General features: G+C 48.8%; 1 protein-coding gene across 1 annotated transcript in view; it reads left to right on the plus strand.

Annotated features, from left to right (window-relative positions):
* Positions 1–19,640, plus strand: part of LOC129701303 (vitellogenin-A2-like) — a 43,816-nt gene extending 24,176 nt beyond the window's left edge. Inside the window, exons 16-24 of the mRNA XM_055642469.1 lie at positions 1,913–2,079; positions 3,198–3,317; positions 4,954–5,143; positions 6,726–6,816; positions 8,143–8,328; positions 9,043–9,256; positions 12,631–12,943; positions 16,381–16,574; positions 18,343–19,640. Of these exons, the coding sequence (XP_055498444.1) occupies positions 1,913–2,079; positions 3,198–3,317; positions 4,954–5,143; positions 6,726–6,816; positions 8,143–8,328; positions 9,043–9,256; positions 12,631–12,943; positions 16,381–16,574; positions 18,343–19,587 (2,720 nt within the window). The 3' untranslated portion in view covers positions 19,588–19,640. The remainder of the gene's footprint in view (positions 1–1,912; positions 2,080–3,197; positions 3,318–4,953; positions 5,144–6,725; positions 6,817–8,142; positions 8,329–9,042; positions 9,257–12,630; positions 12,944–16,380; positions 16,575–18,342) is intronic.
* Positions 19,641–27,266: the final 7,626 nt, after the last annotated feature.

The raw sequence follows: 27,266 nt of genomic DNA on the forward strand, positions 1-27,266 counted from the left end.
TAGAAAAGAAGTTAGAGAAGGAAGTAAAGTGAGAAAGTAGACCCTAGTAAAGAAAGAGAAAGAAAATAGGAACAATCGCTCTATCATAACATTAAACTCCGCAGAAAGGGGACTACCAACCAAGTCTGTTTTTGTTGTTTTACCTCCCGTTACCAGGTCCTATCGTGTTGAAATTAAATAAATTATTTTTTGGTACAAGTATCCGTCAGAATAAGCAACATCCGCTTTGTTCTGTCCGGCTGCTGGCGTTACTGATGATAACGCCATGATTGTGAATGGTGAACGATATGTACAATGTTACAAAGTTTTCAATGTTGTCCCAATGGTCCCTTCTTCATTCTCTACACCCCACGCTGCCTCGGCAAGGCCAGCAGCACAATCAAGGACCAGTCGCACCCCGGCCACTCCCTCTTCTCCCCCCTCCCATTGGGCAAGAGGTACAGAAGTGTGAAAACGCACACCTCCAGATTCAGGGACAGTTGCTTCCCGGCTGCTATCAGGCAACTGAACCATCCTACCACAACCAGAGGGCAGTCCTGTACTACTATCTACCTCATTGGTGACCCTCGGACTATCTTTGATCGGACTTTGTTGGCTTTACATTGCATTAAACATTATTCCCTTATCTCTATACACTGTCTCCATACACATGTCTCTATACACTGTAAATGGTTCGATTGTAATCATGTATTGTCTTTCTGCTGACTGGTTATAAGACCATAAGGTCACAGGTGATAGGAGTAGAATTAGGCCATTCGGCCCATCAAGTCTACTCCACCATTCAATCACGGCTGACCCTTCGTTCCCTCCTAACCCCATTCTCCTCATAACCTCTGACACCCGTAGCAATCGAGAATCTATCTATCTCTACCTTAAATACATCCACTGACTTGGCCTCCACAGCTTTCTGTGGCAAAGAATTCCACAAATTCACCACCCTCTGACTAAAGACATCTCTCCTCATCTCCTTCCTAAGGGAACGTCCTTTAATTCTGAGGCTGTGACCTCTGGTCCTCGATTCTCCCATGGGTGCAAACATCCTCTCCACATCCACTCTATCCAGGCCTGATATGTAACGTTTCACGTCTGGACTGCAAGGTCATCTTGAAGTTATTTTGTGTTCCATGCATGAGAAAACTGGGAAGATGCTACAAAAACCTTTTCACCGTACCTGGGTACACATAACAGTAAACTAAACGGAACAGAAAGGAACTCTCGACCCTTAAGGTCATCAAGAAGGCTCAGCAGCGGCTGCACTTCCTGAGGGTTCTCAGGAAGCACAACCTGGACTCTAACCTGCTGCTGACCTTCTACCGCTCGTCCATCGAGAGCCTGCTGACATACTGCCTTACAGCATGGTATGGCAGCTGCACCATGGCAGACAGGGAGAGGCTTCAGAGGGTAACTAGGACAGCACAGAAGATCATTGGTTGCCCTCTCCCCTCCCTGATGGATATCTACACCTCCCGCTGCCTTAGCAGGGCAAAGAATATCATCAAAGACAGCTCCCATCCTGCGTTTGGACTGTTCGACCTGCTGCCCTCTGGAAGGCGCTATAGGTGCATCAAATCCAGGACAAATAGACTCAGGAATAGTTGTTTTCCGAAAATTATAACTACTCTTAATTCAAATTCACACATGCACTGACTTCACGGCCCAACAGCCGGACTTCCATCTGTATATATGTATATAGCGCCGCAGAATTGTGCACCTATCCCCCCCCCCCCCTTCTCCCTTCTGTTTTTGTTTTTTCTGTTTCTTGTTTTTTGTACTAAATTATATGTATGCACTGAGTACGAGCAGCTTTTAATTTCATTGTACATGTATAGTGACAATAAATGGCATATCTATCTATATCTATATCTATCTATATCTATATCTATCTATCATATCTATCTATATCTATATCTATATATCTATCTTAACCAACCTCCGGCATCTACTGCAATATTGATATTTGTGTTTGTGTTTATGAAGGTTGGTATCCAGATGGAAGGAATACACCACGCCTTGTCCAAAGGCGGCCAATCTTACGGGAGAGGACTGAGGAACAATGACACCGAACACATTGTGGGAAAGGTAAGGAGGGTTGCTTGTTCATTCATTCAACGGATCAATGTTCCTCTCCTGTCCCATGTACAGACGTACTGTCAAATTCATTGTTGGCATGCGGTTCAGTAAAGTGCTGCCCCGATCCCCAGGCAAGGGCCTGTCCCACTTACGAGACCTTTACTGCCGGCACCCGCGATAGGTCGCCGAAATTTTCACCATGTTGGAAACTCAGCGGCAACCCGAAAGATGCTACACCTCTTTGGAGACCCTCTCACGATCATACAGGCGACCCCAGGCAACATGTCGCGGGTGACCTCTCACGACCATCGGAGACCGCTCACAACCATACAGCCTGTCGTGAGAGGTCGCGTAAGTGGGACAGGCCCTTTAGTATACAAATGATGCACTGGTCTGAGTGCATCGGCAGGAATTGTGTGCACCAGGTAAGTTTGGAATGGTTCACACACACGAGGTGCAGCCGAGTGTGTCTTAGACCGTTGCAAAGTTACCGCACGCACACAATTCCACCCAAGCACGAAATAGACCTGTGCATCATCTGTTTTATAGAATGGGGGGGGAAAAAGCAAAATTAAAATTAAAATCTGCTATTTACCAAATCATGCATCTGCTAATTTCCTTCCCCCCCCCCCCCCACACAATTATTAAAACAGGCTCAGGTTCATTATGTTTCGGCACTTGAAATGTTTACCAAATCGACGTTTTCGAGCTATGCGTAACTTTCCAACTTGGAGAATCCATTCTAGCCGTGTCAACATATGACAGTCGCCTGAACAAGCCCCCCGTTCATTCTCAGCGGCCCGCCCCCCTGGTTCGCCTTTGTTGTCTGTGGTCCTTGCCGAGTCCCCCCTTTGTTCTCAGCGCCCCACCAACTAGATCCCCCCTTTGCTCTCAGCTCCCCCCACAGGCTCCCCCCATCATTCTCAGTGCCCGAGCTTCCTCCCCTTTGTTCTCAGCGCCCCCCCACTGGGTTCCCCCCTTGTTCTGAGATCCCCTCCCCACCGGGTCCCAGTTAGTTCTCCACAGCGATCCCCCGCTTGGCTAGCTGTCAGCAGTGCGGGTCTCTCTGCTGATGTCCTGTCATCTCATGTTGCTTCACCCCCCCCCGATCTTTGTTCCCCCTGCAGGTGTCCGACTGGAAACCGATGCCCCCAATTAAAACCATGGCCAGCGCCTACATCAAGTTGTTCGGCCAAGAGATCGCTTTCGTCGAACTCAACCAGAATGGCATCCAAGAGCTCATGAAGGTATGTGGATGGCCGGTGCGTAAGTCTTAGAACATTGAGCATAGAACGCGGAACATAGAACAAAACGTCACCCATTCCTTCTCTCCAGAGATGCTGCTTGTCCCGCTGAGTCACTCCAGCATTTTGAGTCTATCTTCAGTGTAAACCAGCATCTCCAGTTCCTTCCTACACATAAAACATAGATGTTTTCAAGAGAGAGTTAGATTTAGCTCTTGGGGGTGCAGGAATCAAGGAATACGGGGAAAAAGCAGGAACGGAGTACTGATTTTAGATGATCAGCCATGATCATATTGAATGGCGGTGCTGGCTCAAAGGGCCGAATGGCCTACTCCTGCACCTATTTTTTCACGTTTCTTTGTTTCTACATATCTTTCTAGAACATAGAACATAGAACGTTGAACATTGAACATGTACAGCACAAGGACAGGATCTTTCTCCCACGCGGTCACGGGGAGAACGTGCAAACTCCGTACAGACAGCACCCTTAGCCGAGATTACACCCGGGTCCACTGGGCTTAAATGAATGATGCCCCCACCAACTTCACTATCAATCACCAGCATTGAGAGGTGCAAGGCAGGGTAGGCTATGCGGCCCATTGTGCCTGTGGCAACGCTTCCTTGAGAAACAGTTAGACAGGTACATGGATAGGACAGGTTTAGAGGCATATTGGCCAAACACGGGCAGGTGGGATCAGTCTGAAGAAGGGTTTCAGCCCGAAACGTTGCCTATTTCCTTCACTCCATAGATGCTGCCGCACCCACTGAGTTTCTCCAGCAAGTTTGTCTACATTCCAGAACTCCAGAACAAGGGGTCACAGTTTAAGGATAAGGGGGAAATCTTTTAGGACCGAGATGAGGAAAACATTTTTCATACAGAGAGTGGTGAATCTCTGGAATTCTCTGCCACAGAATGTAGTTGAGGCCAGTTCATTGGCTATATTTAAGGGGGAGTTAGATGTGGCCCTTGTGGCTAAAGGGATCAGGGGGTATGGAGAGAAGGCAGGTACAGGATACTGAGTTGGATGATCAGCCATGATCATATTGAATGGCGGTGCAGGCTTGAAGGGCCAAATGGCCTAGTCCTGCACCTATTTTCTAAGTTTCTATGTTTCTATTCGATTTTCCAGCATCTGCAGTTCCGTCTTGAACAGGTGGGACCAGTGGCGGACTGGCCAGGGTGTCCACTTGCCCTATGGCAAGTGGCCCCCTATAACAAGTGGGCCCCTATAACAATTGGGCCCCTATAACAAGTGGGCCCCTATAACAAGTGGGCCCCTATAACAATTGGGCCCCTATAACAAGTGGGCCCCTATATCAAGTGGGCCCCTTTGTCTCCTGGCAACCAATATTTTTAGACCCAGTCCACCACTGGATGGGATTAATGTTGGCTGGTGTGGGCAAGTTGGGATGAAGGGCCTGCTTCCACCACTCTATGACTCTAAAGTGCTGGAGGAACTCAATGGGTCAGGCAGCATCTATGGAGGGGAAACGGACAGTTGGTGTTTCGGGTTGGTGTCCAATGGTTCTAGGTAATTGGCAAAATGAATTGGAAACGTTTCTGTTTCTACACTGTATGACTTTATGACGCTATGACTCCAGACGATGCTCACTGCCGTCCTGCCTCCTTGTTGCACAGGCAATCAACAACCGAGCAAGAAGGGACGGGGTTATCACGAGATACCTTAACCAGCTCCAGCGGGGAATATCAACAAAATGGACCAAATCCTTGTTGGTCTTGGAGGTCCGGCACATGGTGCCGACATCAGTCGGTCTTCCCTTGGAACTTGCATTCTATTACACTGTGGTCTCAGCCATCACGGCACAGGGTAAGTATTAGGTAGAAACGAGGACATTAGAAGGTGCAAATCCAGAGCCAACAAGATCATGGGAGACCACTTCCGCCCCAGCAACAGACTGTTCCAGCTGCTACGGTCAGGCAAACGCCTCTGTTGCCATGCTTTGAAAACAGAGAGGATGAGAAGGAGTTTCTTCCCAGAGGCCATGAGGACTGTAAACTCCTATCTCACCAGGGACTAACTTAATGTACCAATTTACTGTTGTGTGGTGTCTTTTTAAAATTGCTGTTTTTTCTTTTTTTTTCTCTCTTCCCACAAATATGTAATTACTGATTCTGTTCAATTCTGTTTTGTAGTTTTTTTTGCACAATCCGCAAGCATTGTCACTGTTCATTTCACTGCACATCTCGTATGCGTATGTGTCGAATAAACGTGACTTGACTTGACTTGGAGAAACTCAGCGGGTGAGGCAACATCTATGGAGCGAAGGAAATAGGCGACGTTTCGGGTCGAAACCCTTGGTTTCGACCCGAAACGTCGCCTATTTCCTTCGCTCCATAGATGCTGCCTCACCCGCTGAGTTTCTCCAGCATTTTTGTCTACCTTCGATTTTTCAGCATCTGCCGTTCCTTCTTATACAACTGCAGATTTAGTTTAGAGATACAGCACGGAAACGGGCCCTTCGGCCCACCGGGTCCGCTCCACTCCGACCAGCGATCCCCGCACATTAACGCAGCCCTACACTCACGAGGGATAGTTTTTCTACCTTTTACACCAAGCCAATTAACCTACAAACCTGCACGTCTTGTGGAGTGTGGGAGGAAACCGAAGATCTCGGAGAAAACCCACGCAGGTCACGGGGAGAACGTACAAACTCCGTACAGACGGCACCCATAGTCAGAATCAAACCCGGAGCATTTCAGGTCAGGACCCTTCTTCAGACTGATTCTCCCGACCCAAATCATCACCTGATCATGGCTGATCATCCCCAATCGGTACCCCGTTCCTGCCTTCTCCCCATATCCCCTGACTCCGCTATTTTTAAGAGCCCTATCTAGCTCTCTCTTGAAAGCATCCAGAGAACTGGCCTCCACTGCCCTCTGAGGCAGAGGATTCCACAGACTCACCACTCTCTGAGAAAAAGTGTTTCCTCGTCTCCGTTCTAAATGGCTTACTCCTTATTCTTGAACTGCGGCCCCTAGTTCTGGACTCCCCCAACATCGGGAACATGTTTCCTGCCTCTAGCGTGTCCAAACACTTAACAATCTTATATGTTTCAATGAGATCCCCTCTCATCCTTCTAAACTCCAGAGTGTACAAGCCCAGCTGCTCCATTCTCTCAGCATATGACAGTCCCGCCATCCTGGGAATTAACCTTGTAAACCTACGCTGCACTCCCTCAATAGCAAGAATGTCCTTCCTCAAATTAGGGGACCAAAACTGCACACAATAGATGTGGTCTCACTAGGGCCCTGTACAACATTGTAATCATGTGTTGTCTTTCCGCTGCCTGGTTAGCACGCAACAAAAGCTTTTGACTGTACCTCGGTACACGTGACAATGAGCTATACTAAACTAAACTAAACTGACCATTGCCTCATTTCTCCAACAGCCAAAGTGAAGTTCGATCCAACCCCAACCAATTTAACGATGCCTCAATTCCTGAACAGTAGCATTCAGATTGAATCTCAGCTGGTTGCAAGGTAATTATTTCACAGGACAGATGGGACAAGTACAATGAACCCACCAGGGCACAGCAGAGAAGCAGAGATGGACACTGCAGATGCTGGAATCTTGGGTCGACTGGGCTTGTATTCGCTGGAATTTAGAAGGATGAGAGGGGATCTTATAGAAACAGTATAACATTCTTAGAAGGTTGGGCAGGCTAGATGCAGGAAAAATGCTTTTGATGTTGGGGGAATCCAGAACCAGGGGTCACAGTTTAAGAATAAGGGGTAGGCCCATTTAGGACTGAGATGATGCAAAACTTTTTCACCCAGAGAGTTGTGGGTCTGTGGAATTCTCTGCCGCAGAAGGCAATGGAGGCCAATTCACTGGATGTTTTCGAGAGAGAGTTAGATTTAGCTCTTAGGGCTAAAGGAATCTGGGGATATGGGGGTAAAACAGGAACGGGCTACTGATTTCGGATGGCGGTGCAGGATCGAAGGGCACCTATTTTCCTGCACCTATTTTCTATGTCTCTATGTTTCTATGTAGACCACAAAATGAACAGTACTCCACAAGAACAGACCTTGTGACACACAATGTTTGTGCCGAACGTGATGCCAAGATCAACTCTTATCTGCCTACACACAATACATAATCCCTCCATTCCCTGCATATCCAGAATGCCTATCCTAAAGTCTCTTATATGACTCTATAGTATCTGTTTCCACCACCACCCCTGGCAATGTGTTCCAGGCACCGTTTACCATGACGAGAGATGGATCAGCCATGACTGAATGGCGGAGTAGACTTGATGGGCCAAATGGCCTAATTTGGCACCTATGACATGACCCTCTGTGTAAAAATGTTGCCCCCAACACATCTCCTTTAAACTTTGCCCTTCTCACCTTAAAGCCAGGCCTTGTAGTCTTTCATTTTACCATCTTGGGGTAAAAAAGTTTTTTGTCCGTCTCTGCCTCTCATAGTTGTATAAAACGTCTATCAAATCTCCCCTCAACCTCCAGAGCCCAAGAGAAAATAATCCAGCAAGTCATGTCACTCAGGGCTAGTGGGCTGGCAGCTCAGTCACTCAGGGCTGGTGGGCTGGCAGCTCAGTCACTCAGGGCTGGTGGGCTGGCAGCTATTCACTCAGGGCTGGAGGTATGAAGAAGTGTCTCAACCCAAAACGCCACTTATGGGTCTTCTCCAGAGATGCTGCCTGACCCACTGAGGTACTCCAGCATTTTGTGTTTGTATCTGGAGGGCATGGAGAGGAGCAGAGGAGAAGCATTGATTCTAATCTTGTTCGCACTGCTTGCTTGTAACGGCCGGGGGGCTCACAATCTCTCTGCCTCTCTCCCCAGTTCTGTGAAGGACGTGATAGGCATCATGGGGATAAACAGCCCTCTGATCCAGGCTGGAATGGAAGTACAACTGAAAACCAGCACCCTCGTCCCCCTGAACGTCACTGGCAAAGTAAACTACAAGAAGAGGAACGTTCAAATAGAGACACCCCCTCTGCAACGGGAAAGGCAACTGCTCTCCATCAGGTAACAGCAGAGCAACCTGTTGCTCACTGCAACGGTGGGAAAATGTTTAGAGAGTTTCGCAGGCGGTCTTGGTCAATGTGTGCAAGTTGGGAGATTGGGCCAAGCACCGATAAATGGGACGAGCTCAGATGGGGCATCTTGCTCAACATGAGTGGGTTGGGATATGGGCCAAAGTTGATGAAATGGGACTAGTTTAGATGGGGCATCTTGGTCCACAGACGCAATCTGTGATATGGGACAAATGTGGGGATGGAGGACGAGCTTAGATGGGGCATCTTGGTCAGCATAGGTAAATTGGGATATGGGGCAAACTTGGGTAAATGGGACTAGTATAGATGGGGTACCTTGGTTGGAGTGGGCAAGTTGTGATATGGGCCAAAAACAGCTAAATGGGACTAGCTCAAGTTGGGACAACTTTAGTTTGCTGTGGGCAAGATGTTATACAGGCCAAGCACAGGTAAATGGGATTAGCTCAGTTGGGACATCTTGGTTGCTGTGGGCAAGATGTTATACAGGCCAAACACAGGTGAATGGGATTAGCTTAGATGGCCAGCATCTTGATCAACATGGGTGAGTTGGGATATGGTATAAATGTAAATTGTCCCCTAGTGTGCGTAGGATAGTGTTCGTGTGCGGGGATCGCTGGCCAGCAGGGACCTGGTGGGCTGAAGGGCCTGTTTCCGTGCTGTATCTCTAAATAGTGTCCTCCTGCAGAACACGGTCTTTTGCATTCTCGAGAAACATCGAGGACTTGGCTGCAGCGAGAATCACACCACTGGTTCCAAGTGGCGAGTCTGGAGTGAGGATCAGGATGTGGAAACTGGCAAAGAATTCAAGCGGAGATGACCAAGACATGATGGTGAGTACATGTTCTTGGTGCTTGGAGATGGAAGGAACTGCAGATGCTGGTTTACAAAAAAAAAGACACAAAGTACCGGAATAGACAATAGACAATAGGTGCAGGAGTAGGCCATTCAGCCCTTCGAGCCAGCACCGCCATTCACTGTGATCATGGCTGATCATCCCCAATCAGTACCCCGTTCCTGATTTCTCACTTTCCCCTTTCCGCCCGCCCCCTTCCATCTATATTCCTGATTGTATGAGCAGTCCGATGGTCATAGAAACATAGAAACATAGAAAATAGGTGCAGGAGTAGGCCATTCGGTCCTTCGAGCCTGCACCGCCATTCAATACGATCATGGCTGATCATCCAACTCAGTATCCTGTACCTGCCTTCTCTCCATACCCCCTGATCCCTTTAGCCACAAGGGCCACATCTAACTCTCTCTTAAATATAGCCAATGAACTGTGGCCTCAACTACCTTCTGTGGCAGAGAACATAAGAACATGTAGCAGAGAACAGGGAACATAAGGGATAGTTGCAGAATTAGGCCATTCGGACCATCAAGCCTACTCCGCCATTCAATCATGGCTGATCTATCTCTCCCCCCAAACCCCATTCTCCTGCCTTCTCCCCACAACCTCTGACACCCGCACTAATCAAGAATGTATCTATCTCTGCATTAAAAAAATATCCATTGACTTGGCCTCCACAGCCTTCTGTGGCAAAGAATTCCACAGATTCACCACCCTGTGTCCTGACCTACCATCTACCTCATCGGAGACCCTCAGACTATCTTTAATCAGTCTTTACTGAACTCTATCTTGCACTAAGCGTAATTCCCTCCATCCTATATCTGTACACTGTGGGCAGCTTAATTGGAATCCTGCATAGTCTTTCTGCTGAATGGATAGCACACAACAGTTTAGTTTAGTTCAGTTCAGTTTAGTTTGGTTAAGATTATTGTAACATGTACCAAGTCACAGTGAAAAGCTTTTTTGTCACGTGCTATCCAGTCAGCGGAATGACTATACATGATGACAATCGAGCCGTCCACACTGTACAAGATACAAGATACAAGATACATTTAATTGTCATTTGGACCCCTTGAGGTCCAAATGAAATGCCGTTTCTGCAGCCATACATTACAAACACATAGACCCAAGACACAACATAATTTACATAAACATCCATCACATCGCTGTGATGGAAGGCCAAATAAACTTATCTCTCCACTGCACTCCCCCCTCCCCATGTCAGAGTCAAAGTCAAAGCCCCCGGCTGGCGATGGCGATTGTCCCGCGGCCATTAAAGCCACGCCGGGTGATGCAAGGTCGCACACCGGGTCTTGGTGTTAGAGCCCCCGGCGTGCGCTCGCAGTCCCGCGGCCATTCCAAGCCGCGCGGGGCAGTGATGTAGGCCCCGCTCCAGGAGCTCTTCAACCCCGCAACTCGGGCGGGGGAAGTCGCCATTGCGAGAGCCCTGAAAAGCGATCTCCCTCCAGGGACCCGCGGGCTCCCGGTGCCGCCGTCCACAGACCTGCCGTTGGAGCCTCCGACAGATACAGATACAGGATAAAGGGAATAACGTTTACTACAAGATAAAGTCCATAAAATTCTGATTAAAGATAGCCGAGGGGCAAAACAAAGCTTTTTACTGTACCTCGGTACACGTGACAATAAACTATATTCCATCCTCTGGCTTCACATTTCATGCTTCTTCTAGTCTCATCTCCTTATCTCACACTTTTTGTCATTACATCACCGGCCTTTGTCCAACCATCTGACAATCAAAAGATCCCCTGACCTGTATCCACCTATCACTTACAGTAAGGTGGACACAAAAAAGCTGGAGTAGCTCAGCGGGCATTTGCCACGCTTTGGCTTGCCCTAATTTCTCTTCCAGTGTCCTCTCGCGCCACCCCCCCCCCCCTCCCCTCCCCCCCCCTCCCTACTACAATCAGTCTGAAGAAGGGTGTCGACACAAAATATCGCCCATCCATGTTCTCTGGAGATGCTGCCTGGCCCGTTGAGTTACTCCAGCACTTTGTGTCTGTTCCTGTTGCTTGCTCCTTGAGCTATGTTTTGGGATTTGGAGCAGAGCAGTGGCGCAGCGGGTGGAACTGCTGCCTTTAGTCGGAGGGGAGTTAATCCGTGGATCTCATTGCCACAGAGGGCCGTGGAGGACAAGGCAGTGGATATTTGTAAGGCAGAGAAAGACAAATTCTTGATTAGAATGGGTGTCAAGGGTCATGGGGAGAAGGCAGGAAAATGGGATTAGGAGGCAGAGATAGATCAGCCATGATTGAATGGCGGAGTAGACTCGATGGGCCGAATGGCCTAATCCCACTCCTATAACTGTTCAAGAAGGAACTGCAGATGCCGGAAAATCGAAGGTACACAAAAATGCTGGAGAAACTCAGCGGGTGCAGCAGCATCATATAGCACTCCTATAAACTTGTGGACTTGTGAACACACGGCACCAAAGATGCCAACTTTGACCCTGACCACAGATGATGTCTGTGCGGAGTTTGCAAGTTCTACCTGTGAGTGCGTGGGTTTCCTTTGCTTCATTCTAACATCCCAGAGACAAGCGAGTTTGTACGTTAATTTGGCCTCTGCAAATTGTCCCTGGTATGTAGACAATGCAAAGTGGGATTGCATAGAGATAGTGTGAGAGGGTGATTGATGGTTGACGTGGACGCAGTGAGCCGAAGGGTCTGTTTCCATGCTGTATCCCAAAACTAAACTAAACTAAACTAAAATAAACTGAAAGAAGGTCCCAACCCGAAAAGTCACCCATGTTTTCCCTCCAGAGACCCTGCCTGACCCATTGAGCTACTCCAGCACTTTGTGTCTATCTTTGGCATAAACCAGCACCGACAGTCCTGAAACAGGCCCTTCAGCCCAGCGAGTCCGTGCCGGCCATCGATATTGAAACATGTAAGATTATTAAGGGATTGGACTCGCTAGAGGCAGGAAACATGTTCCCAATGATGGGGGAAGTCCAGAACCAAGGGCCACGGTTTAAGAATAAGGATTTAGAATGGAGCTGAGGAAAAAAAATTTCAACTCAATTCAACTCAAGGGTTGTGAAACTGTGGAATTCTCTGCCTCAGAAGGCAGTGGAGGCCAATTCTCTGGATGCTTTCAAGAGAGAGTTACAGCGCTCGCAGTGCCAGAGACCAGGGTTTGATCCCGACCACAGAGTGTATACATTCTCCACATGACCACATGGGGTTCCTCCGGGTGCTCCGGTTTCCTCTCACACTCCAAATACATACAGGCCTGTAGGTTAATTGGCTTTGGTCAAAATTGTAAATTGTCCCTAGTATGTGTAGGATAGTGTTAGTATGTGGTGTAATATACAATTGACAATAGGTGCAGGAGTAGGCCATTCGGCCATTCAAGCCAGCACTGCCATTCAATGTGATCATGGCTGATCATCCCCAATCAGTACCCCGTTCCTGCCTTCTCCCCATATCCCCAGACTTTGCGATCTTTAAGAGCTCTATATTAACCTTCAACTGGTTTTTGGTTGTGACTGTCTTTCAGGGGAGAGTGTTGCCTCTTGCCATTCCCAAAGGGTCTGTCTGCTCCGCTGAAGACCCTCCAGTCATCCCAAGCCCAACCGTCCAGAAGAGCTGTGTGAAGGCCAACACCTTTGGATTTCAAATGTGTTACGAGACCAGCGTGGAAGAGACCGGCCTCACCACCAACTCCCCCTTGTACAAAATGGTCGGAGATAAATCGATGGACATCGCAATCAAACCAGGTGAAGGCAGCGTGAAAGTAAACATTGCTTCGCCAAAGCATCCTTCACAACCTTTGGATTTTACACGTCGATTTTTACACCCCAGGTGCAGGTACATGGACAGGACAGGTTTAAGGGCATGGCCCACTTAGGCGACTTTTTAGGCGAGTGCAGGAGACTCTGCGTTTGCCGCATGTTTGCTGGTGGTCTCTGGTGAGTCTCCTTAATGGTCGCGAGGAGTTCCCGTATTCTGGGAACTAGTCGCGGCCTCAGTATGGTCGCCGCAAGCTTTTCACCGTGTTTTCTGCAAAATATTTCTGCAACCAAAAATTGGTCGCCATGGAGAAAATCGATACTTTTGTAGTCGTAGGTGCAGTTGTAGTGGGGTCGCCATGTAGTTATAGGTTGTCGAGGTAGTCGTAGGTAGTTTTAGTTCATCGCTTTTGCTGACCGTAAAAAACCGTAAGCACGAGTTTTCAGAACCAAGGAGAACCGACCGGCAATGTTAAATGTCCGCCGAATGTCACAGCTGTGTATCTCTGGCTTCTTAAACGTTGGCTGGCTTCTTAAAAGTGTCTCCACTCCTTCTCTTCTCCCCCCCCCCCCTCTTCTCAGCCCTTCTCTCCGCCCTTCTCTCTCCCCCCTTCTACCCCTCTTATCCCCCTCCTTCTCCCTCTCTCCCCCTTCTCTCCCACTCCTTCTCCCCCCCTCCTTCTCCCCCCCTTCTCCCCCCTCCTTCTACCCACCCCCCCCCTTTCTCTCCCCACCTTCTCTCCACCCCCCCCATTCTCTACCCCCCCCCCTTTCTCCCCCCTTCTCCACCCCTTCTCTACCCCTCTTATCCCCTCTCCCCCCTTCTACCCCCTTCTCCTCCCCTTTCTCTCCTTCCCCCTTCTCTCCCCCCATTCTCCCCCTTCTCCCCCTCTCTCCCCCTTCTCCCCCCCCTTCTCTCCCCTTCTTCTCCCCCCCTCTCTCTCCCCCCCTTCTCCCCCCCTTCTCCCCCCCTTCTCCCCCCCTTCTCCCCCCTCCTTCTCCCCCCCTTTCTACCCCCTCCCTTCTTCCTCCCCTTCCCTCCCCCTTCTCCCTCCCTCTTTTTCCCTCCCCCTTCCCCCCCCTTCTGCCCCCCCCTTCTCCCCCCCCCCCCCCTTCATGCACCCCCTCTTTTAAAGGACTTACCCTACACTGTGCTAGCCGTCTTAACCTTCCTGGTCATTGCGGTGTGTGTCTGTTTCACCTTGGCATTGCACCGCGTGAATTTCAGACAGCGCTCCCCCGCTTTCCCTGTCCCCCGCCTTTTCAATGTATTCGTGTGTGTGTGTGTGTGCGTGCGTGTGCGTGCGTGTGTGTGTGTGTGCGTGTGTGTGTGCGTGTGCGCGCGCGCTTGTGCGTGTGCGTGTGTGTGTGTGTGTGTGTGTGTGTGTGTGTGTGTGCGTGCGTGTGCGTGTGTGTGTGTGCGTGTGTGCGTGCGTTCCGCTCTGACGGTCGCCATTCCAGTTCGCGGTTTTTCAGGCGAGTGGTGCGAGCTTGAAGGCCGCAGGCAGTCCGCTGAAAAGTCGCCTAAGTGGGACAGGCCCTTTAGTTTAGATTAGTTTAGATTTACGCTCGGAAACAGGGTTTATCGGCACACCGAGACCGCGCCGACCAGCGGTCCCCGCACACTAACACTATCCTGCACGGACACCAAGGACAATTTACATTTACACCAAGTCAATTAGCCTACAAACCTACACGTCTTTGGAGTGTGGGAGGGAATCAGAGATCCCAGGGAAAAACCCACGCAGGTCACGGGGAGAACGTACAAACTCCATACAGACAGCACCCCAGGTCAGGATCGAACCCGGGTCTTTGATGCTGTGAGGCAGCACCTCTACCACTGCATTACCGTGCCACCCCAGGTGTAGAGGGATAGGGGTACATGGATAGGTGCATGGATAGGTACATTGACAAGTACATGGATAGGACAGGTTTAGAGTCATAAGGACCAAACGCAGGCAGGTGGGACTCGTGTAGATGGGACATGTTGGTTGGCGTGGCCAAGTTAGGCCAAAGAGCCTGATTCCATGCTGCATATGACTCTCTATGATTCTATTTGCATTGGAATTGCAAAGTCCACTGTTAATTTCCAAGTCTTTAAGAAAGAATTGCAAATGCTGGAAAAATCAAAGGTAGACAAAAATGCTGGTGGAACTCAGCGGTGTGGCAGCATCTATGGAGAGAAGGAATTGGTGACATTTCGGGTCGAGACCCTTCTTTATGAAATGTTCAAATTGGAGGAGCAGCACCTCATATTTCGCTTGGGTAGTCTGCACCCCAGCAGTATGTACATTGACTTCTCTAATTTCAGATAATCCTTGCTTTCTCCCTCCTTCCCCTCCCCTTCCCAGCTCTCCCACAAGCCCACTGTATCCGCCTCTTCCTTTCTCTTTCCCGCCCCTCCCGTCCCGACATCAGTCTGAAGAAGGGTCTCGACCCGAAACGTCACCCATTCCTTCTCTCCATAGATGCTGCCTCACCCGCTGAGTTCCTCCAGCATTTTTTGTCTACCTTCCTGTTAATTTCCATTTGGTTTCCAAAATAGTATTTCAAGTAAACCTCTTTTCAAACCAAGTGGAAGAAATTGGCTTTCTCAATACTTGGGATTAGGAATTATCCTGCTCGGATGAAAATGGGAGTTTTCAGCCTCAAGTCCTATCTTTAGAATCATCCAAAATCATTTGCAAACCATGTTCCTTTATACCACTGTTGTCCCCCCATCAAAAGTATATATAATTGCAAGACTGGGTAGCGGTAGAGTTGCTGCCTCACAGCGCAAAAGACCCGGGTTCGATCCCGACCATGTGTGCTGTCTATATTGCACTCTTCCCAGCAACACAGTCACAATTGAAACCAGTTGATAGTTAAGGGCAGCACGGTGGCACAGCGGTAGAGTTGCTGCCTCACAGCGCCAGTACGGAGTTTGCACGTTCTCCCCGTGACCGAGTGGGTTTTCTCCGGGTGCTTCGGTTTTGCTCCCACATTCCAAAGACGTGCAGGTTTGTAGGTTAATTGATTTCTGTAAGTGTTAAAATTTCCCTAGTGTGTGCGTGTAGGATGACGGTGTGTGAGACGGGGCGCTGGTTGGTGCAGATGCGGTGGGCCGAAGGGCCTGTTTCCACGCTGTATCTCTGAAGTTAACTAAAATTTGGCCTTTAAACCGTCTGATTGTGACACAAGTAATCGAGATTTTTTCTTATTCGTAAGATAGACACAAAATGCTGGAATAACTCAGCCTGACAGGCAGCATCTCTGAAAGTGACATTTCGAGTCAATGCCCTTCTTCAGGCTGAACCCATTCCTTCTCTCCAGAGATGCTGCCTGGCCCGCTGAGTTACTCCAGCATTTTGTGTCTATCTTCAGTGTAAACCAGCATCTGCAGTTCCTTCCAACACACCGAGATTTAAACGTGTTTTGTTTTCCAGTTATTACCTCAACTCCAATCAAAAAGTTACAAATCGAATTGCAGATGCAAACAGGAGACAAACCTTTAGCAAAAGTCAATCGTCTGATGAAGATGAAGATGAACGACACAGATTCCTCCGAAACCATGCAAGCCGAGGGCAAGGTGGTCCTTCTCCGACTGAAGAAAATCTTCCGTGCTAAAGATAAGATTCAGGTAAATATCTTGTTCCATCTGGAAGAAAACTCCTCTTCTGTTTCCACGTCTGTTGTTCCACATCTCATTTTGCCAATGAAAGCTCCATCCCAGCATCAACAAGCTTGCTCTCCACTACTTTAATGGTTCACTGGTTCAATGCTCCAATGGGACAAAATTCCCGGGATGGCGGGACAGTCATATGCTGAGAGAATGGAGCAGCTGGGCTAGTACACTCTAGAAGTCTAGAAGGATGAGAGGAAATCTTATTGAAACATATAAGATTATTAAGGGTTTGAACACGCTAGAGGCAGGAAACATGTCCCCGATGTTGTGGGAGTCCAGAACCAGGGGCCACACACAGTTTAAGAATAAGGGGAAAGCCATTTAGAACGGAGATGAGGAAACACTTTTTCACACAGAGAGTTGTGAGTGAGGAATTCGCTGCCTCAGAGGAGGGTGGAGGCCGGTTCTCTGGATACTTTCAAGAGAGAGCTAGATAGGGCTCTTAAAGATAGCGGAGTCAGGGGATATGAGGAGAAGGCAGGAACAGGGTACTAATTGGGGATGATCAGCCATGATCACATTGAATGGCGGTGCTGGCTTGAGGGGCCGAATGGCCTACTCCTGCACCAATTGTCTATTGTCTATCAATAGTCTATGGTTCTAGCAGTGCTCAATCAGTCAATGGTTCTATCAGTCTACAGAAGGGTCCCAACCCAAAACATCCCTGTCCATTTCCGTCCACCGCTGCCTAATCCACTGAGTTTCTCCATCAGTTTGGGTAGCTTATAACCTAACGGTGTGAACATTAAATTATTTTATTTAGCCAACTAACTTACAAACAAGCACCCCCTTCGTTTATTTTCTTCCGTCTTTGTGGCGTGCTATCCAGGCAGCTGAAAGACGTGACTACCACCAAGCTGCCCACAGCATACATAGAGATGATAAAGTAAGGTTTATGCAAGATAAAGTCCAATTGAAGATAGTCCACAGGTCGCCAATGAGGTAGATGATAGCTCAGGGCCTCTCACTAGTAGGACTTCTTCTTCTTCTTGCGTATGGCGTGCACAGCCTAAAGTTGTAGGACAACTTGGTCCATTTGATCTTATTTGATTGTGAATGCCGGGTTGGTTGCATTCGTCGAAACAGGGAAGGTTGCAATCTCCCACCCCTCACCAGTTGGTAATAGGATGGTTCAGTTGCCTGATAAAAGCCGGGAAGAAACTGTCCCTGAATCTGGAGGTGTACGTTTCCACACTTCTGTACCTCAAGATTCAAGATTCAAGATTCAAGAGAGTTTATTGTCATGTGTCCCTGATAGGACAATGAAATTCTTGCTTTGCTTCAGCACAACAGAACATAGTAGGCAATGACTACAGAACAGATCAGTGTGTCCATATACCATTATATAAATATATACACACATGAATAAATAAACTGATCAAGTGCAAATAAACAGATAATGAGCTATTAATAATCAGAGTTTTGTCTGAGTCAAGTTTAATAGCCTGATGGCTGTGGGGAAGTAGCTATTCCTGAACCTGGTCGTTGCAGTCTTCAGGCTCCTGTACCTTCTACCTGAAGGTAGCGGGGAGATGAGTGTGTGGCTAGGATGGTGTGGGTCCTTGATGATGTTGCCAGCCTTTTTAGAGGCAGCGACTGCGATAAATCCCCTCGATGGTAGGGAGGTCAGAGCCTCATGCTTGATGGGAGAGAGGAGAAGAGGGAGTGAGCGGGGTGATTATGCTGGTGGTCTGGACGAGGCAGCGTGAGGTGTAGACGGAGTTCCATGGAAGGGAGGTTGGTTTCGGCTGGGCTGCGTCCACAATTCCCCGCGAAAATGACCAGCTCAATGGTGTCATTTTGCCAGCAGGAGGGACGCTTGCACAGATACACCACGAGCAGCTCAATGTCAAGTTCGAGCAGAAGATCAACGAGAAGATCGGCAAGGCGGAAGGAAGAGCGCCCAAGGCCTCACGGTAGCCACACACCGATGGCAAGGGACAAAGAGTTGGAACGCAGCAGGCATGGCAAGCACCACGTGGAATGTCGCACCAAGCATGGCAGACGTTCTACGTCAAGTTCCCAATCGTCAAGCAGAAGGTCAATGAGAAGGTCAGAGGCCAACTCGAGATCCCGTGACGGCCACACATTATCAGCAGAGCTCAGACGTGGCAAGCACCTGGAACGCAAGCAGAAGGGGCGACGTGGACAGTCTGGTAGACACACGTCTGAGAATGAGCGAGGTGCATCTGCTCAGCAAGAGTCGTCCATGCAGATGACAGGCTGGTCCCTCTCTTCCTCATCCTCATCCTCGGCCGTGACCAGGGGTGAGCGCCGAGCGCCCACCCAGCGCGGCTCCTCGAGGAGGTCCAGGAGACGTCAAGCCCCCAGTTCGTCCTCGTCGCAGTCCAGTTGCCGCAGTTCCAGCTGCAGGAGGAGAGCGCCCGGGGTCCCCGTGAGGAACAGCACCTTGCCTTCGTCTGCCTCCCTCAGCCGCTCGAGATCCCTTTCCCCCTCCTCCTCCTCCTCCTCCTCCTCCTCCTCGTCCTCCTCATCGTCACGGAGGGCGCCGCGGAACAGCGAGCGGACCGGGCGCTCCCCCTCACGCCGGTCGTCCTCCAGCCAGTCCAGCTCGCGCCGTTCACCGTCCGCGGAGTCGAGACGCCGGCGCAGCCAGCACGCCGCCCGCAGACAATCCGGCTCCTCGCAGAGGCAGGAGGACACCTCCAGCAGTTCGTTCTCCCAGCACCGCAACACGATGGAGGTATGGCCAACGGCGGCAAGTCACGCCGGCACCGGCAAGCCGTGTAAAAGTGGCAGATGCATCAAAACCCAAACCAAGACCTACACAACCACCATCCACCGAGTCAAGAAGCATCGTCGGACCTGGGTGTCTCATCCTGAATCACCAAAATCGGTAAAATCCCTCAGTCATCTCATTCAGAGTCTCGTTTACTTATTAGCGATACGGACAGGGAAACAGGCCCTTCGGCCCACCCAGTCCATGCCGACCAGCAATGACCCATGATTCAATCCATGATTGAATGGCAGAGTAGACTTGATGGGCTGAATGGCTTAGTTTAGAGATACAGCGCGGAAACAGGCCCTTCGGCCCACCGGGTCCATGCCAACCATCGGTCATCCATAATTCAATACATGATTGAATGGCAGAGTAGACTTAATGGGCCGAATGGCTTAGTTGAGAGATACAACATGGAAACAGGCCCTTCGGCCCACCGCGATCACCGCACACTAACACTATCCTACACACACGAGGGGGACAATTTTTACATTTACCAGGCCAATTAACCTACAAACCTGCACGTCTTTGGAGTGTGGAAGGAAACCGAAGGTGTCTGTGAAAACCCACACAGGTCACGGGGAGAACGTACAAACTCCGTACCGACAGTGCCCGTAGTCGGGATCGAACCCGTAGTCGGGTCTCCGGCGCTGCATTCGCTGTAAGGCAGCAACTCTACCGCTGCGCCACCGTGACCGGCGTGGCTTGGTATAAATGTAAATTGTCCCTAGCGTGTGCAGGGTAGTGTTTGCGTGCGGGGATCGCTGGTCGGTGTGGACTCGGTAGGCCGAAGAGCCTGTTTCCGCGCTGTATCTCTAAACTAAACTAAACTAAACTAAACCAAATGTGTCTCCAGTTTATTTACCAACGTTTTGTTTCCATCAATATTACAGGGAGGAAATGTCTTCCAACTTCACTTCAAGCCGACTTCTATCAACACGGTATGGTATACATTGGGAGATACCAAAGTCCTATCAATCCCACTGCCTGGGTACCTAGTGTGGTTTATTGTGAAGAAACGCATCATTGAAATAGAGCGGCTACTTTATAATTAGGGATGGTTGGCTGAAGGGTCTCTTTCATCCTCTGGTGAAATTTCAGACAGACCTTGGAGGGAATGAGGATTAGAGGTCTGCAGATACTCTGCATCAATGCCTTCAATTCAGTTTCAGTTATGGCCCTGTCCCACGGTACGAGTTCATTCCAAGAGCTCTCCCGAGTTAAAAAAAAAATCAAACTCGCGGTAAGCACGGAGAATGAACGTAGCGGGTACGTCGGAGCTCGGGGACGTCTCTTAGCGGCTCATAACGCTAACGGCAGGTACTCGGGGTGACTCGCTAACGGCAGGTAAGCTCGGGAAGACTCGTGAAGATTTTTCAACATGTTGAAAAATGTCCACGAGAGCCCCGAGTGCCTACGAGCGGCCATTACCGTAAATCTCCGAGTTCGAGTCAGGGCAAACTCGGGAGAGCTCTTGGAATGAACTCGTACCGTGCGACAGGGCCATGACAGTTTCAGTTCAGTTTTACTTCATAGCCGCGTGTACCGAGGTACAGTGAAAAGCTTTTGTTGCGTGCTAACCAGCCAGCAGAAAAACAATACATGATTACAATCGAACAATCATTACAGTGTGTAGATACATGATAAGGGAATAACGTTTAGTGCAAGGTAAAGCCAGCAAAGTTTGATCACTGATAGTTCAAAAGTCCCCGATGAGGTAGGTAAAACATTACAACCTCATATAGACTCTGAACGACAATAGACTCTTATTCTAACTGTTACACTGTTTTGTTTGTTTTTTAATGTATGTGTGTATGTGTCCAGAACCAGGGGCCACAGTTTAAGAATAAGGGGTAAGCCATTTAGAACGGAGATGAGCAAACACTTTTTTACGCAGAGAGTTGTGAGTCTGTGGAATTCTCTGCCTCAGACGGCGGTGGAGGCCGGTTCTCTGGTTACTTTCAAGAGAGAGTTAGATAGGGCTCTTAAAGATAGTGGAGTCAGGGGATATGGGGAGAAGGCAGGAATGGGGTACTGATTGTGGATGATCAGCCATGATCACATCGAATGGCGGTGCTGGCTTGAAGGGCCACTTTGTTTTTATCCACTTTGGTGACAAAAACAGGAAAGTAGACTATTATCTGAATGGTGGCCGATCAGAAAAAGGGGAGATGCAACGAGACCTGGGTGTCATGGTACACCAGTCATTGAAAGTAGGCATGCAGGTGCAGCAGGCAGTGAAGAAACCGAATGGTATGTTAGCATTCACAGCAAAAGGATTTGAGTATAAGAGCAGGGTGGTTCTACTGCAGTTGTACAGGGTCTTGGTGAGACCACACCTGGAGTATTGTGTACAGTTTTGGTCTCCTAATCTGAGGAAAGACATTCTTGCCATAGAGGGAGTACAGAGAAGGTTCACCAGACTGATTCCTGGGATGGCAGGACTTTCATATGAAGAAAGGCTGGATAGACTCGGCTTGTACTCGCTAGAATTTAGAAGATTGAGGGGGGATCTTATAGAAACTTACAAAATTCTTAAGGAGTTGGACAGGCTGGATGCTGATGTTGGGCTAGATTATTCCCGATGTTGGGGAAGTTCAGAACAAGGGGTCACAGTTTAAGGATAAGAGGGAAGTCTTTTAGGACCGAGATGAGATAATCATTTTTTTACACAGAGAGTGGTGAATCTGTCGAATTCTCTGCCACAGAAGGTGGTTGAGGCCAGTTCATTGGCTATATTTAAGAGGGAGTTAGATGTGGCCCTTGTGGCTAAAGGGATCAGGGGGTATGGAGAGAAGGCAGGTATGGGATACTGAGTTGGATGATCAGCCATGATCATATTGAATGGTGTTGCAGGCTCGAAGGGCCGAATGGCCTACTCCTGCACCTATTTTCTGTGTTTCTTTGTTTCCACAAACTCTTCATTTTAAGTATTTTTTTGGTGCGATCAGGGCATTACCAGCCAGGCTACTGCTTATTACTGACGATAGACATAAAACGCTGGAGTAACTCAGCGTGTCAGGCAGCATCTCTGGAGAGAAGAAATCGGTGACGTTTCTTTAGAAAGGGTCTCGACGCGAGAACGTCACCTGTTCCTTTTCTCCAGAGATGCTGCCTGGCCCATTGAGTCACTCCAGCTTTTTTTGTGTCTGTCTTCAGTTTAAACCGGCATCTGCAGTTCCTTCCTACACATTCCGTAATGCTGGTTGCTCTTGAGAAGAGAGGTTGGTGAGCTACCTTCTGGAATCACTGTAGTCCCTCTCCTCATCACCAGAGGGCGCGTGGAAGTTTTCTTTCGTTACTGTGAAAGGGCATGGTATAAGTTGGCGGCACACCGAGTCACTGACGGCCATCGATCACTCGTTCACACACCATGTCTACGTCATTCAACTTTCTCACCCCCGGTCAATGGCAATTTACAGAGGGCCAATTAACCTAAAACCCCCCCCCCCCCCCCGCACGTCTTTGGGATGTGTGAAGAAACCGGAGCACCCATGTGGTCACATGGAGAACGTGCAAACTCCACACAGACAGAATCGAACCCAAGTCTCCAGCACTGTGAGACGTCGGCTCTGCCTGCTGCGCCACCGTGCTGCCCTTTTTTTTAATATACACATACTTTTATTCAGGAAATAGAACAAACATACAGAGCATTAACAGGATCAAAGGCTGCCTTTATTGCGTTTACGAACAAACGATCATCAAATTAATATATCGCCAACTCTATCAACGAAACACTCGATCTCCCGCGGCGACCAGCGTTCACGGAAGGCCTGTTAAGTCCCCGTGTACACCGCGTGTTCCCTCTCCAGGGACGCGCGGGCACGGACGTAGGGGCGGGCAGCCGACCCCGGTGTGGCCATCGACTACCCGCTGCCTGGGCCCGCGAATGGCCATCTTGGCCAGGCCCAGGAGCAGACCGACATGGAGATCCCTCCCCTCCCCCTCCCTCCCCCTCCCCCTCTGTACCGGGTGCCCGAATATCAGGAGCGTGGAGCCCCTTGGGAGTGTTATTTTCTTAATGGGTCCGGCCATCGAGACGTTATATTTTTTGTTAATATGAAAACATTTATCATTTCAGTCACAAAACAGAGGGCAGTTGAGTTTCGGGTCATCGTCGGAAACCAGTTCACAATCCAGAACGAGTTACTCAAAATCATTCTCATCATCTTCATCTTCAACCTCGTCGTCATCTTCATCACAGCAGGTAAATAGTCCAAGCTAAAGTGATACAGTGTGGAAACAGGCCCTTCAGCCCAACTTGCCCACACCGGCCAACATGTCCCAGCCACACTCGTCCCACCTGCCTGCACTTGGTCCATATCCCTCCAAACCTGTCCTATCCATGTACCTGTCTGTTTCGTAAACGATGGGATAATCCCAGCCTCAACCAACTCCTCTGGCAACTTCTTCCATACATCCACCGCCCCTCCAGTGTGTCAAGTTGTGTTTATTGACACAGTGGGTGGTCCCCTCACCTCCTCCCACTCCCCACTCCCCACTTCCCTCCCCCCACTCACCATCAACAACATCACAGTCACATCTGTGGAGTATTTTAAGTTCTTGGGAACCATCATCTCCAAGGACCTTAAGTGGGGGACTACCATCGACTCCACAGTCAAAAAGGCACAACAGAGGATGTACTTCCTACGGCAGCTGAGGAAACACAATCTGCCACAGGCAATGATGGTCCAATTCTACACGGCCATCGTAGAGTCTATCCTCACCTTCTCCATCATGGTCTGGTTTGGCTCAGCCACCAAGCACGACATCTGGAGGCTGCAGCGAATCGTTCGATCAGCTGAGAAGGTTATTGGCTGCAACCTTTCCCCCCATTGATGAACTGTACACTGCAAGGGCCAGGAAGCGAGCGGGCAAGATCATCTCTGACCCCTCTCACCCTGGCCACAAACTCTTTGAATCACTTCACTCTGGAAGGCGACTCCGGACTGTCAAAGCTGCCACAGCCAGACGTAAAAACAGCTTTTTATCCACGAGCAGTAGCTCTACTCAATAACCAAAAGTCTGTAGCCTCCTTTTGCTCTGGTATTTTATCTCATTCACATGTTTAATCAATTATAGAAACATAGAAATTAGATGCAGGAGTAGGCCATTCGGCCCTTCTAGCCTGCACCGCCATTCAATATGATCATGGCTGATCATCCAACTCAGTATCCCATACCTGCCTTCTCTCCATACCCCCTGATCCCCTTAGCCACAAGGGCCACATCTAACTCCCTCTTAAATATAGCCAATGAACTGGCCTCGACTACCCTCTGTGACAGAGAGTTCCAGAGATTCACCACTCTCTGTGTGAAAAAAGTTCTTCTCATCTCGGTTTTAAAGGATTTCCCCCTTATCCTTAAGCTGTGACCCCTTGTCCTGGTCTTTCCCAACATCGGGAGCAATCTTCCTGCATCTAGCCTGTCCAACCCCTTTAAGAATTTTGTAAGTTTCTATAAGATCCCCTCTCAATCTTCTAAATTCTAGAGAGTATAAACCAAGTCTATCCAGTCTTTCTTCATAAGACAGTCCTGACATCCCAGAAATCAGTCTGGTGAACCTTCTCTGCACTCCCTCTATGGCAATAATGTCCTTCCTCAGATTTGGAGACCAAAACTGTACGCAATACTCCAGGTGTGGTCTCACCAAGACCCTGTACAACTGCAGTAGAACCTCCCTGCTCCTATACTCAAATCCTTTTGCTATGGAAGCTAACATACCACTCGCTTTCTTCACTGCCTGCAGCACCTGCATGCCTACCTTCAATGACTGGTGTACCATGACACACCCAGGTCTCGCTGCATCCCCCCTTTTCTTAGTCGGCCACCATTTAGATAATAGTCTGCTTTCCTGTTTTTGCCACCAAAATGGATAACCTCACATTTATCCACATTATACTGCATCTGCCAAACATTTGCCCACTCACCCAGCCTATCCAAGTCACCTTGCAATCTCCTAGCATCCTCCTCACAGCTAACACTGCCCCCCAGTTTAGTGTCATCCGCAAACTTGGAGATATTGCCTTCAATTCCCTCATCCAGATCATTAATATATATTATAAATAGCTGGGGTCCCAGCACTGAGCCTTGCGGTACCCCACTAGGCACTGCCTGCCATTGTGAAAAGGACCCGTTTACTCCTACTCTTTGCTTCCTGTTTGCCAGCCAGTTCTCTATCCACATCAATACTGAACCCACAATGCCGTGTGCTTTAAGTTTGTATACTAATCTCTTATGTGGGACCTTGTCGAAAGCCTTCTGGAAGTCGAGATACACCACATCCACTGGTTCTCCCCTATCCACGCTACTAGTTACATCCTCGAAAAATTCTATAGGATTCGTCAGACATGATTTACCTTTCGTTTATGATTCGTTTATGAAAAAATTATGTTTTATTATTAATGTTTTATGTTTCATTATTATTGTTTACTGTATGCCATTTTGTTACTTGCCAGCCGAGCACCAATGCAAATTCCTTGTATGTGTACGTGCTTAGCCAATAAACTTCATTCATTCATTCATACACACAAATAGAGAGAGGTACAGTGTAGTGAAGATCTTGTTTGCAACAACATTACTCAAAGACACATTGAGCAGGCTGGGACTTGGTTCCATGAAGAGCGAGAGGTTGAGTGGCGATCTTATAGAGATGTAAAACATAATGAAGAGAATGGGTCGGGTGAATGAATGGAGTCTTTTACCCAGACTACGGGGATCATAGACCAGAGGACTTAGGTTCAAGGTGAGAGGGGAAAGATTTAATAGATACCTGAGGGGCAACTTTTTACACTCAGAGGGTGTTGGGTACATGGAATGAGCTGCCAGAGGAGGTAGTTGAAGCAGGTACTACAGTATAATAACATTTCAAAGGCATTTGGACAGGTGCATAGATAGGAAAATGGTTTGAGGGATATGGGCCAAACGTGGGCAGGTGAGACTAGCATAGATGGGTCGGCATGGACAAGTTGGGCCGAAGGGCCTGATCTATGCTGTATGGGGGGGGGGGACTCTCTATTCTTCGATGGACACTAAAACATTAAAACTATACCCGAGATTAGAAACATAGATATAGACCTAGAAACATGTATAATAGTTGCAGAGAGTAGGCCATTCGATTCCATCAAACCAGTACTGCTATGCAATTGATCATGGCTGATATCCAAAAGCAGTAACCTGTTCCTGGCTTTCTCCACCATTATACTTGATCCTTAGACTAGAGCTATATCTAAACTCATTCCGTTGCACTAAGAGCTACATCTACTTATGGAGCGTTGAGTCTTAAGAGCACATAATAATCACGTTAGCCTTAAGAGATAAAGTAACTTATCTGTTAGACCCCTGTCCACGGTCGCGGTTAATGCCAAGGGCTTCCCTGAGTTTACAAAAACAAAAATCAACCTCGTGGTAGTAGTAGAATTAAGGTTTAGCGGCACGTGGAGCGCCGGGGCCGTCCCGAACGGCTCGTAAAGCTAACAGTAGGTACTCGGGAAGCGTTGGATGGAATTATCGTGAAATATTTCCAGCACTAGTGAAAAAAAAAGATGTCACGAGCCCCACCCCCCCCCGCGCCCTAGGAGACGGCTTACCGTAATTCTCCCCGAGTGCGAATAAGGGGGAAACTCGGGAGAACTTTGAATATCTCGACAGTGGGACAGGCCTTAACTTATTCCGTTGCGCCGAGCGAACGAACACTTCGGTAGTGCCAGAGCGACACTAAACTGCCGTAGCCCTAAGAGCCATCTAGCTATAATCGCACGTACCTGTAATTCACCAAGAAGTTGAAAGAAAAAACAGGAAAATTAAAAAACTGTTCAGTGCAAAAATTTGTGCACCGTAGTGTAACGATGGTCTGCAGGATAGGTTGTGCAACGTCACTACTTTGCCACGCGCTCCCCTTTGACCACA

This window comes from Leucoraja erinacea, chromosome 10 (genome assembly GCF_028641065.1).
Source record: "Leucoraja erinacea ecotype New England chromosome 10, Leri_hhj_1, whole genome shotgun sequence".
In the NCBI taxonomy this organism is placed as follows: Eukaryota; Metazoa; Chordata; class Chondrichthyes; order Rajiformes; family Rajidae; genus Leucoraja; species Leucoraja erinaceus.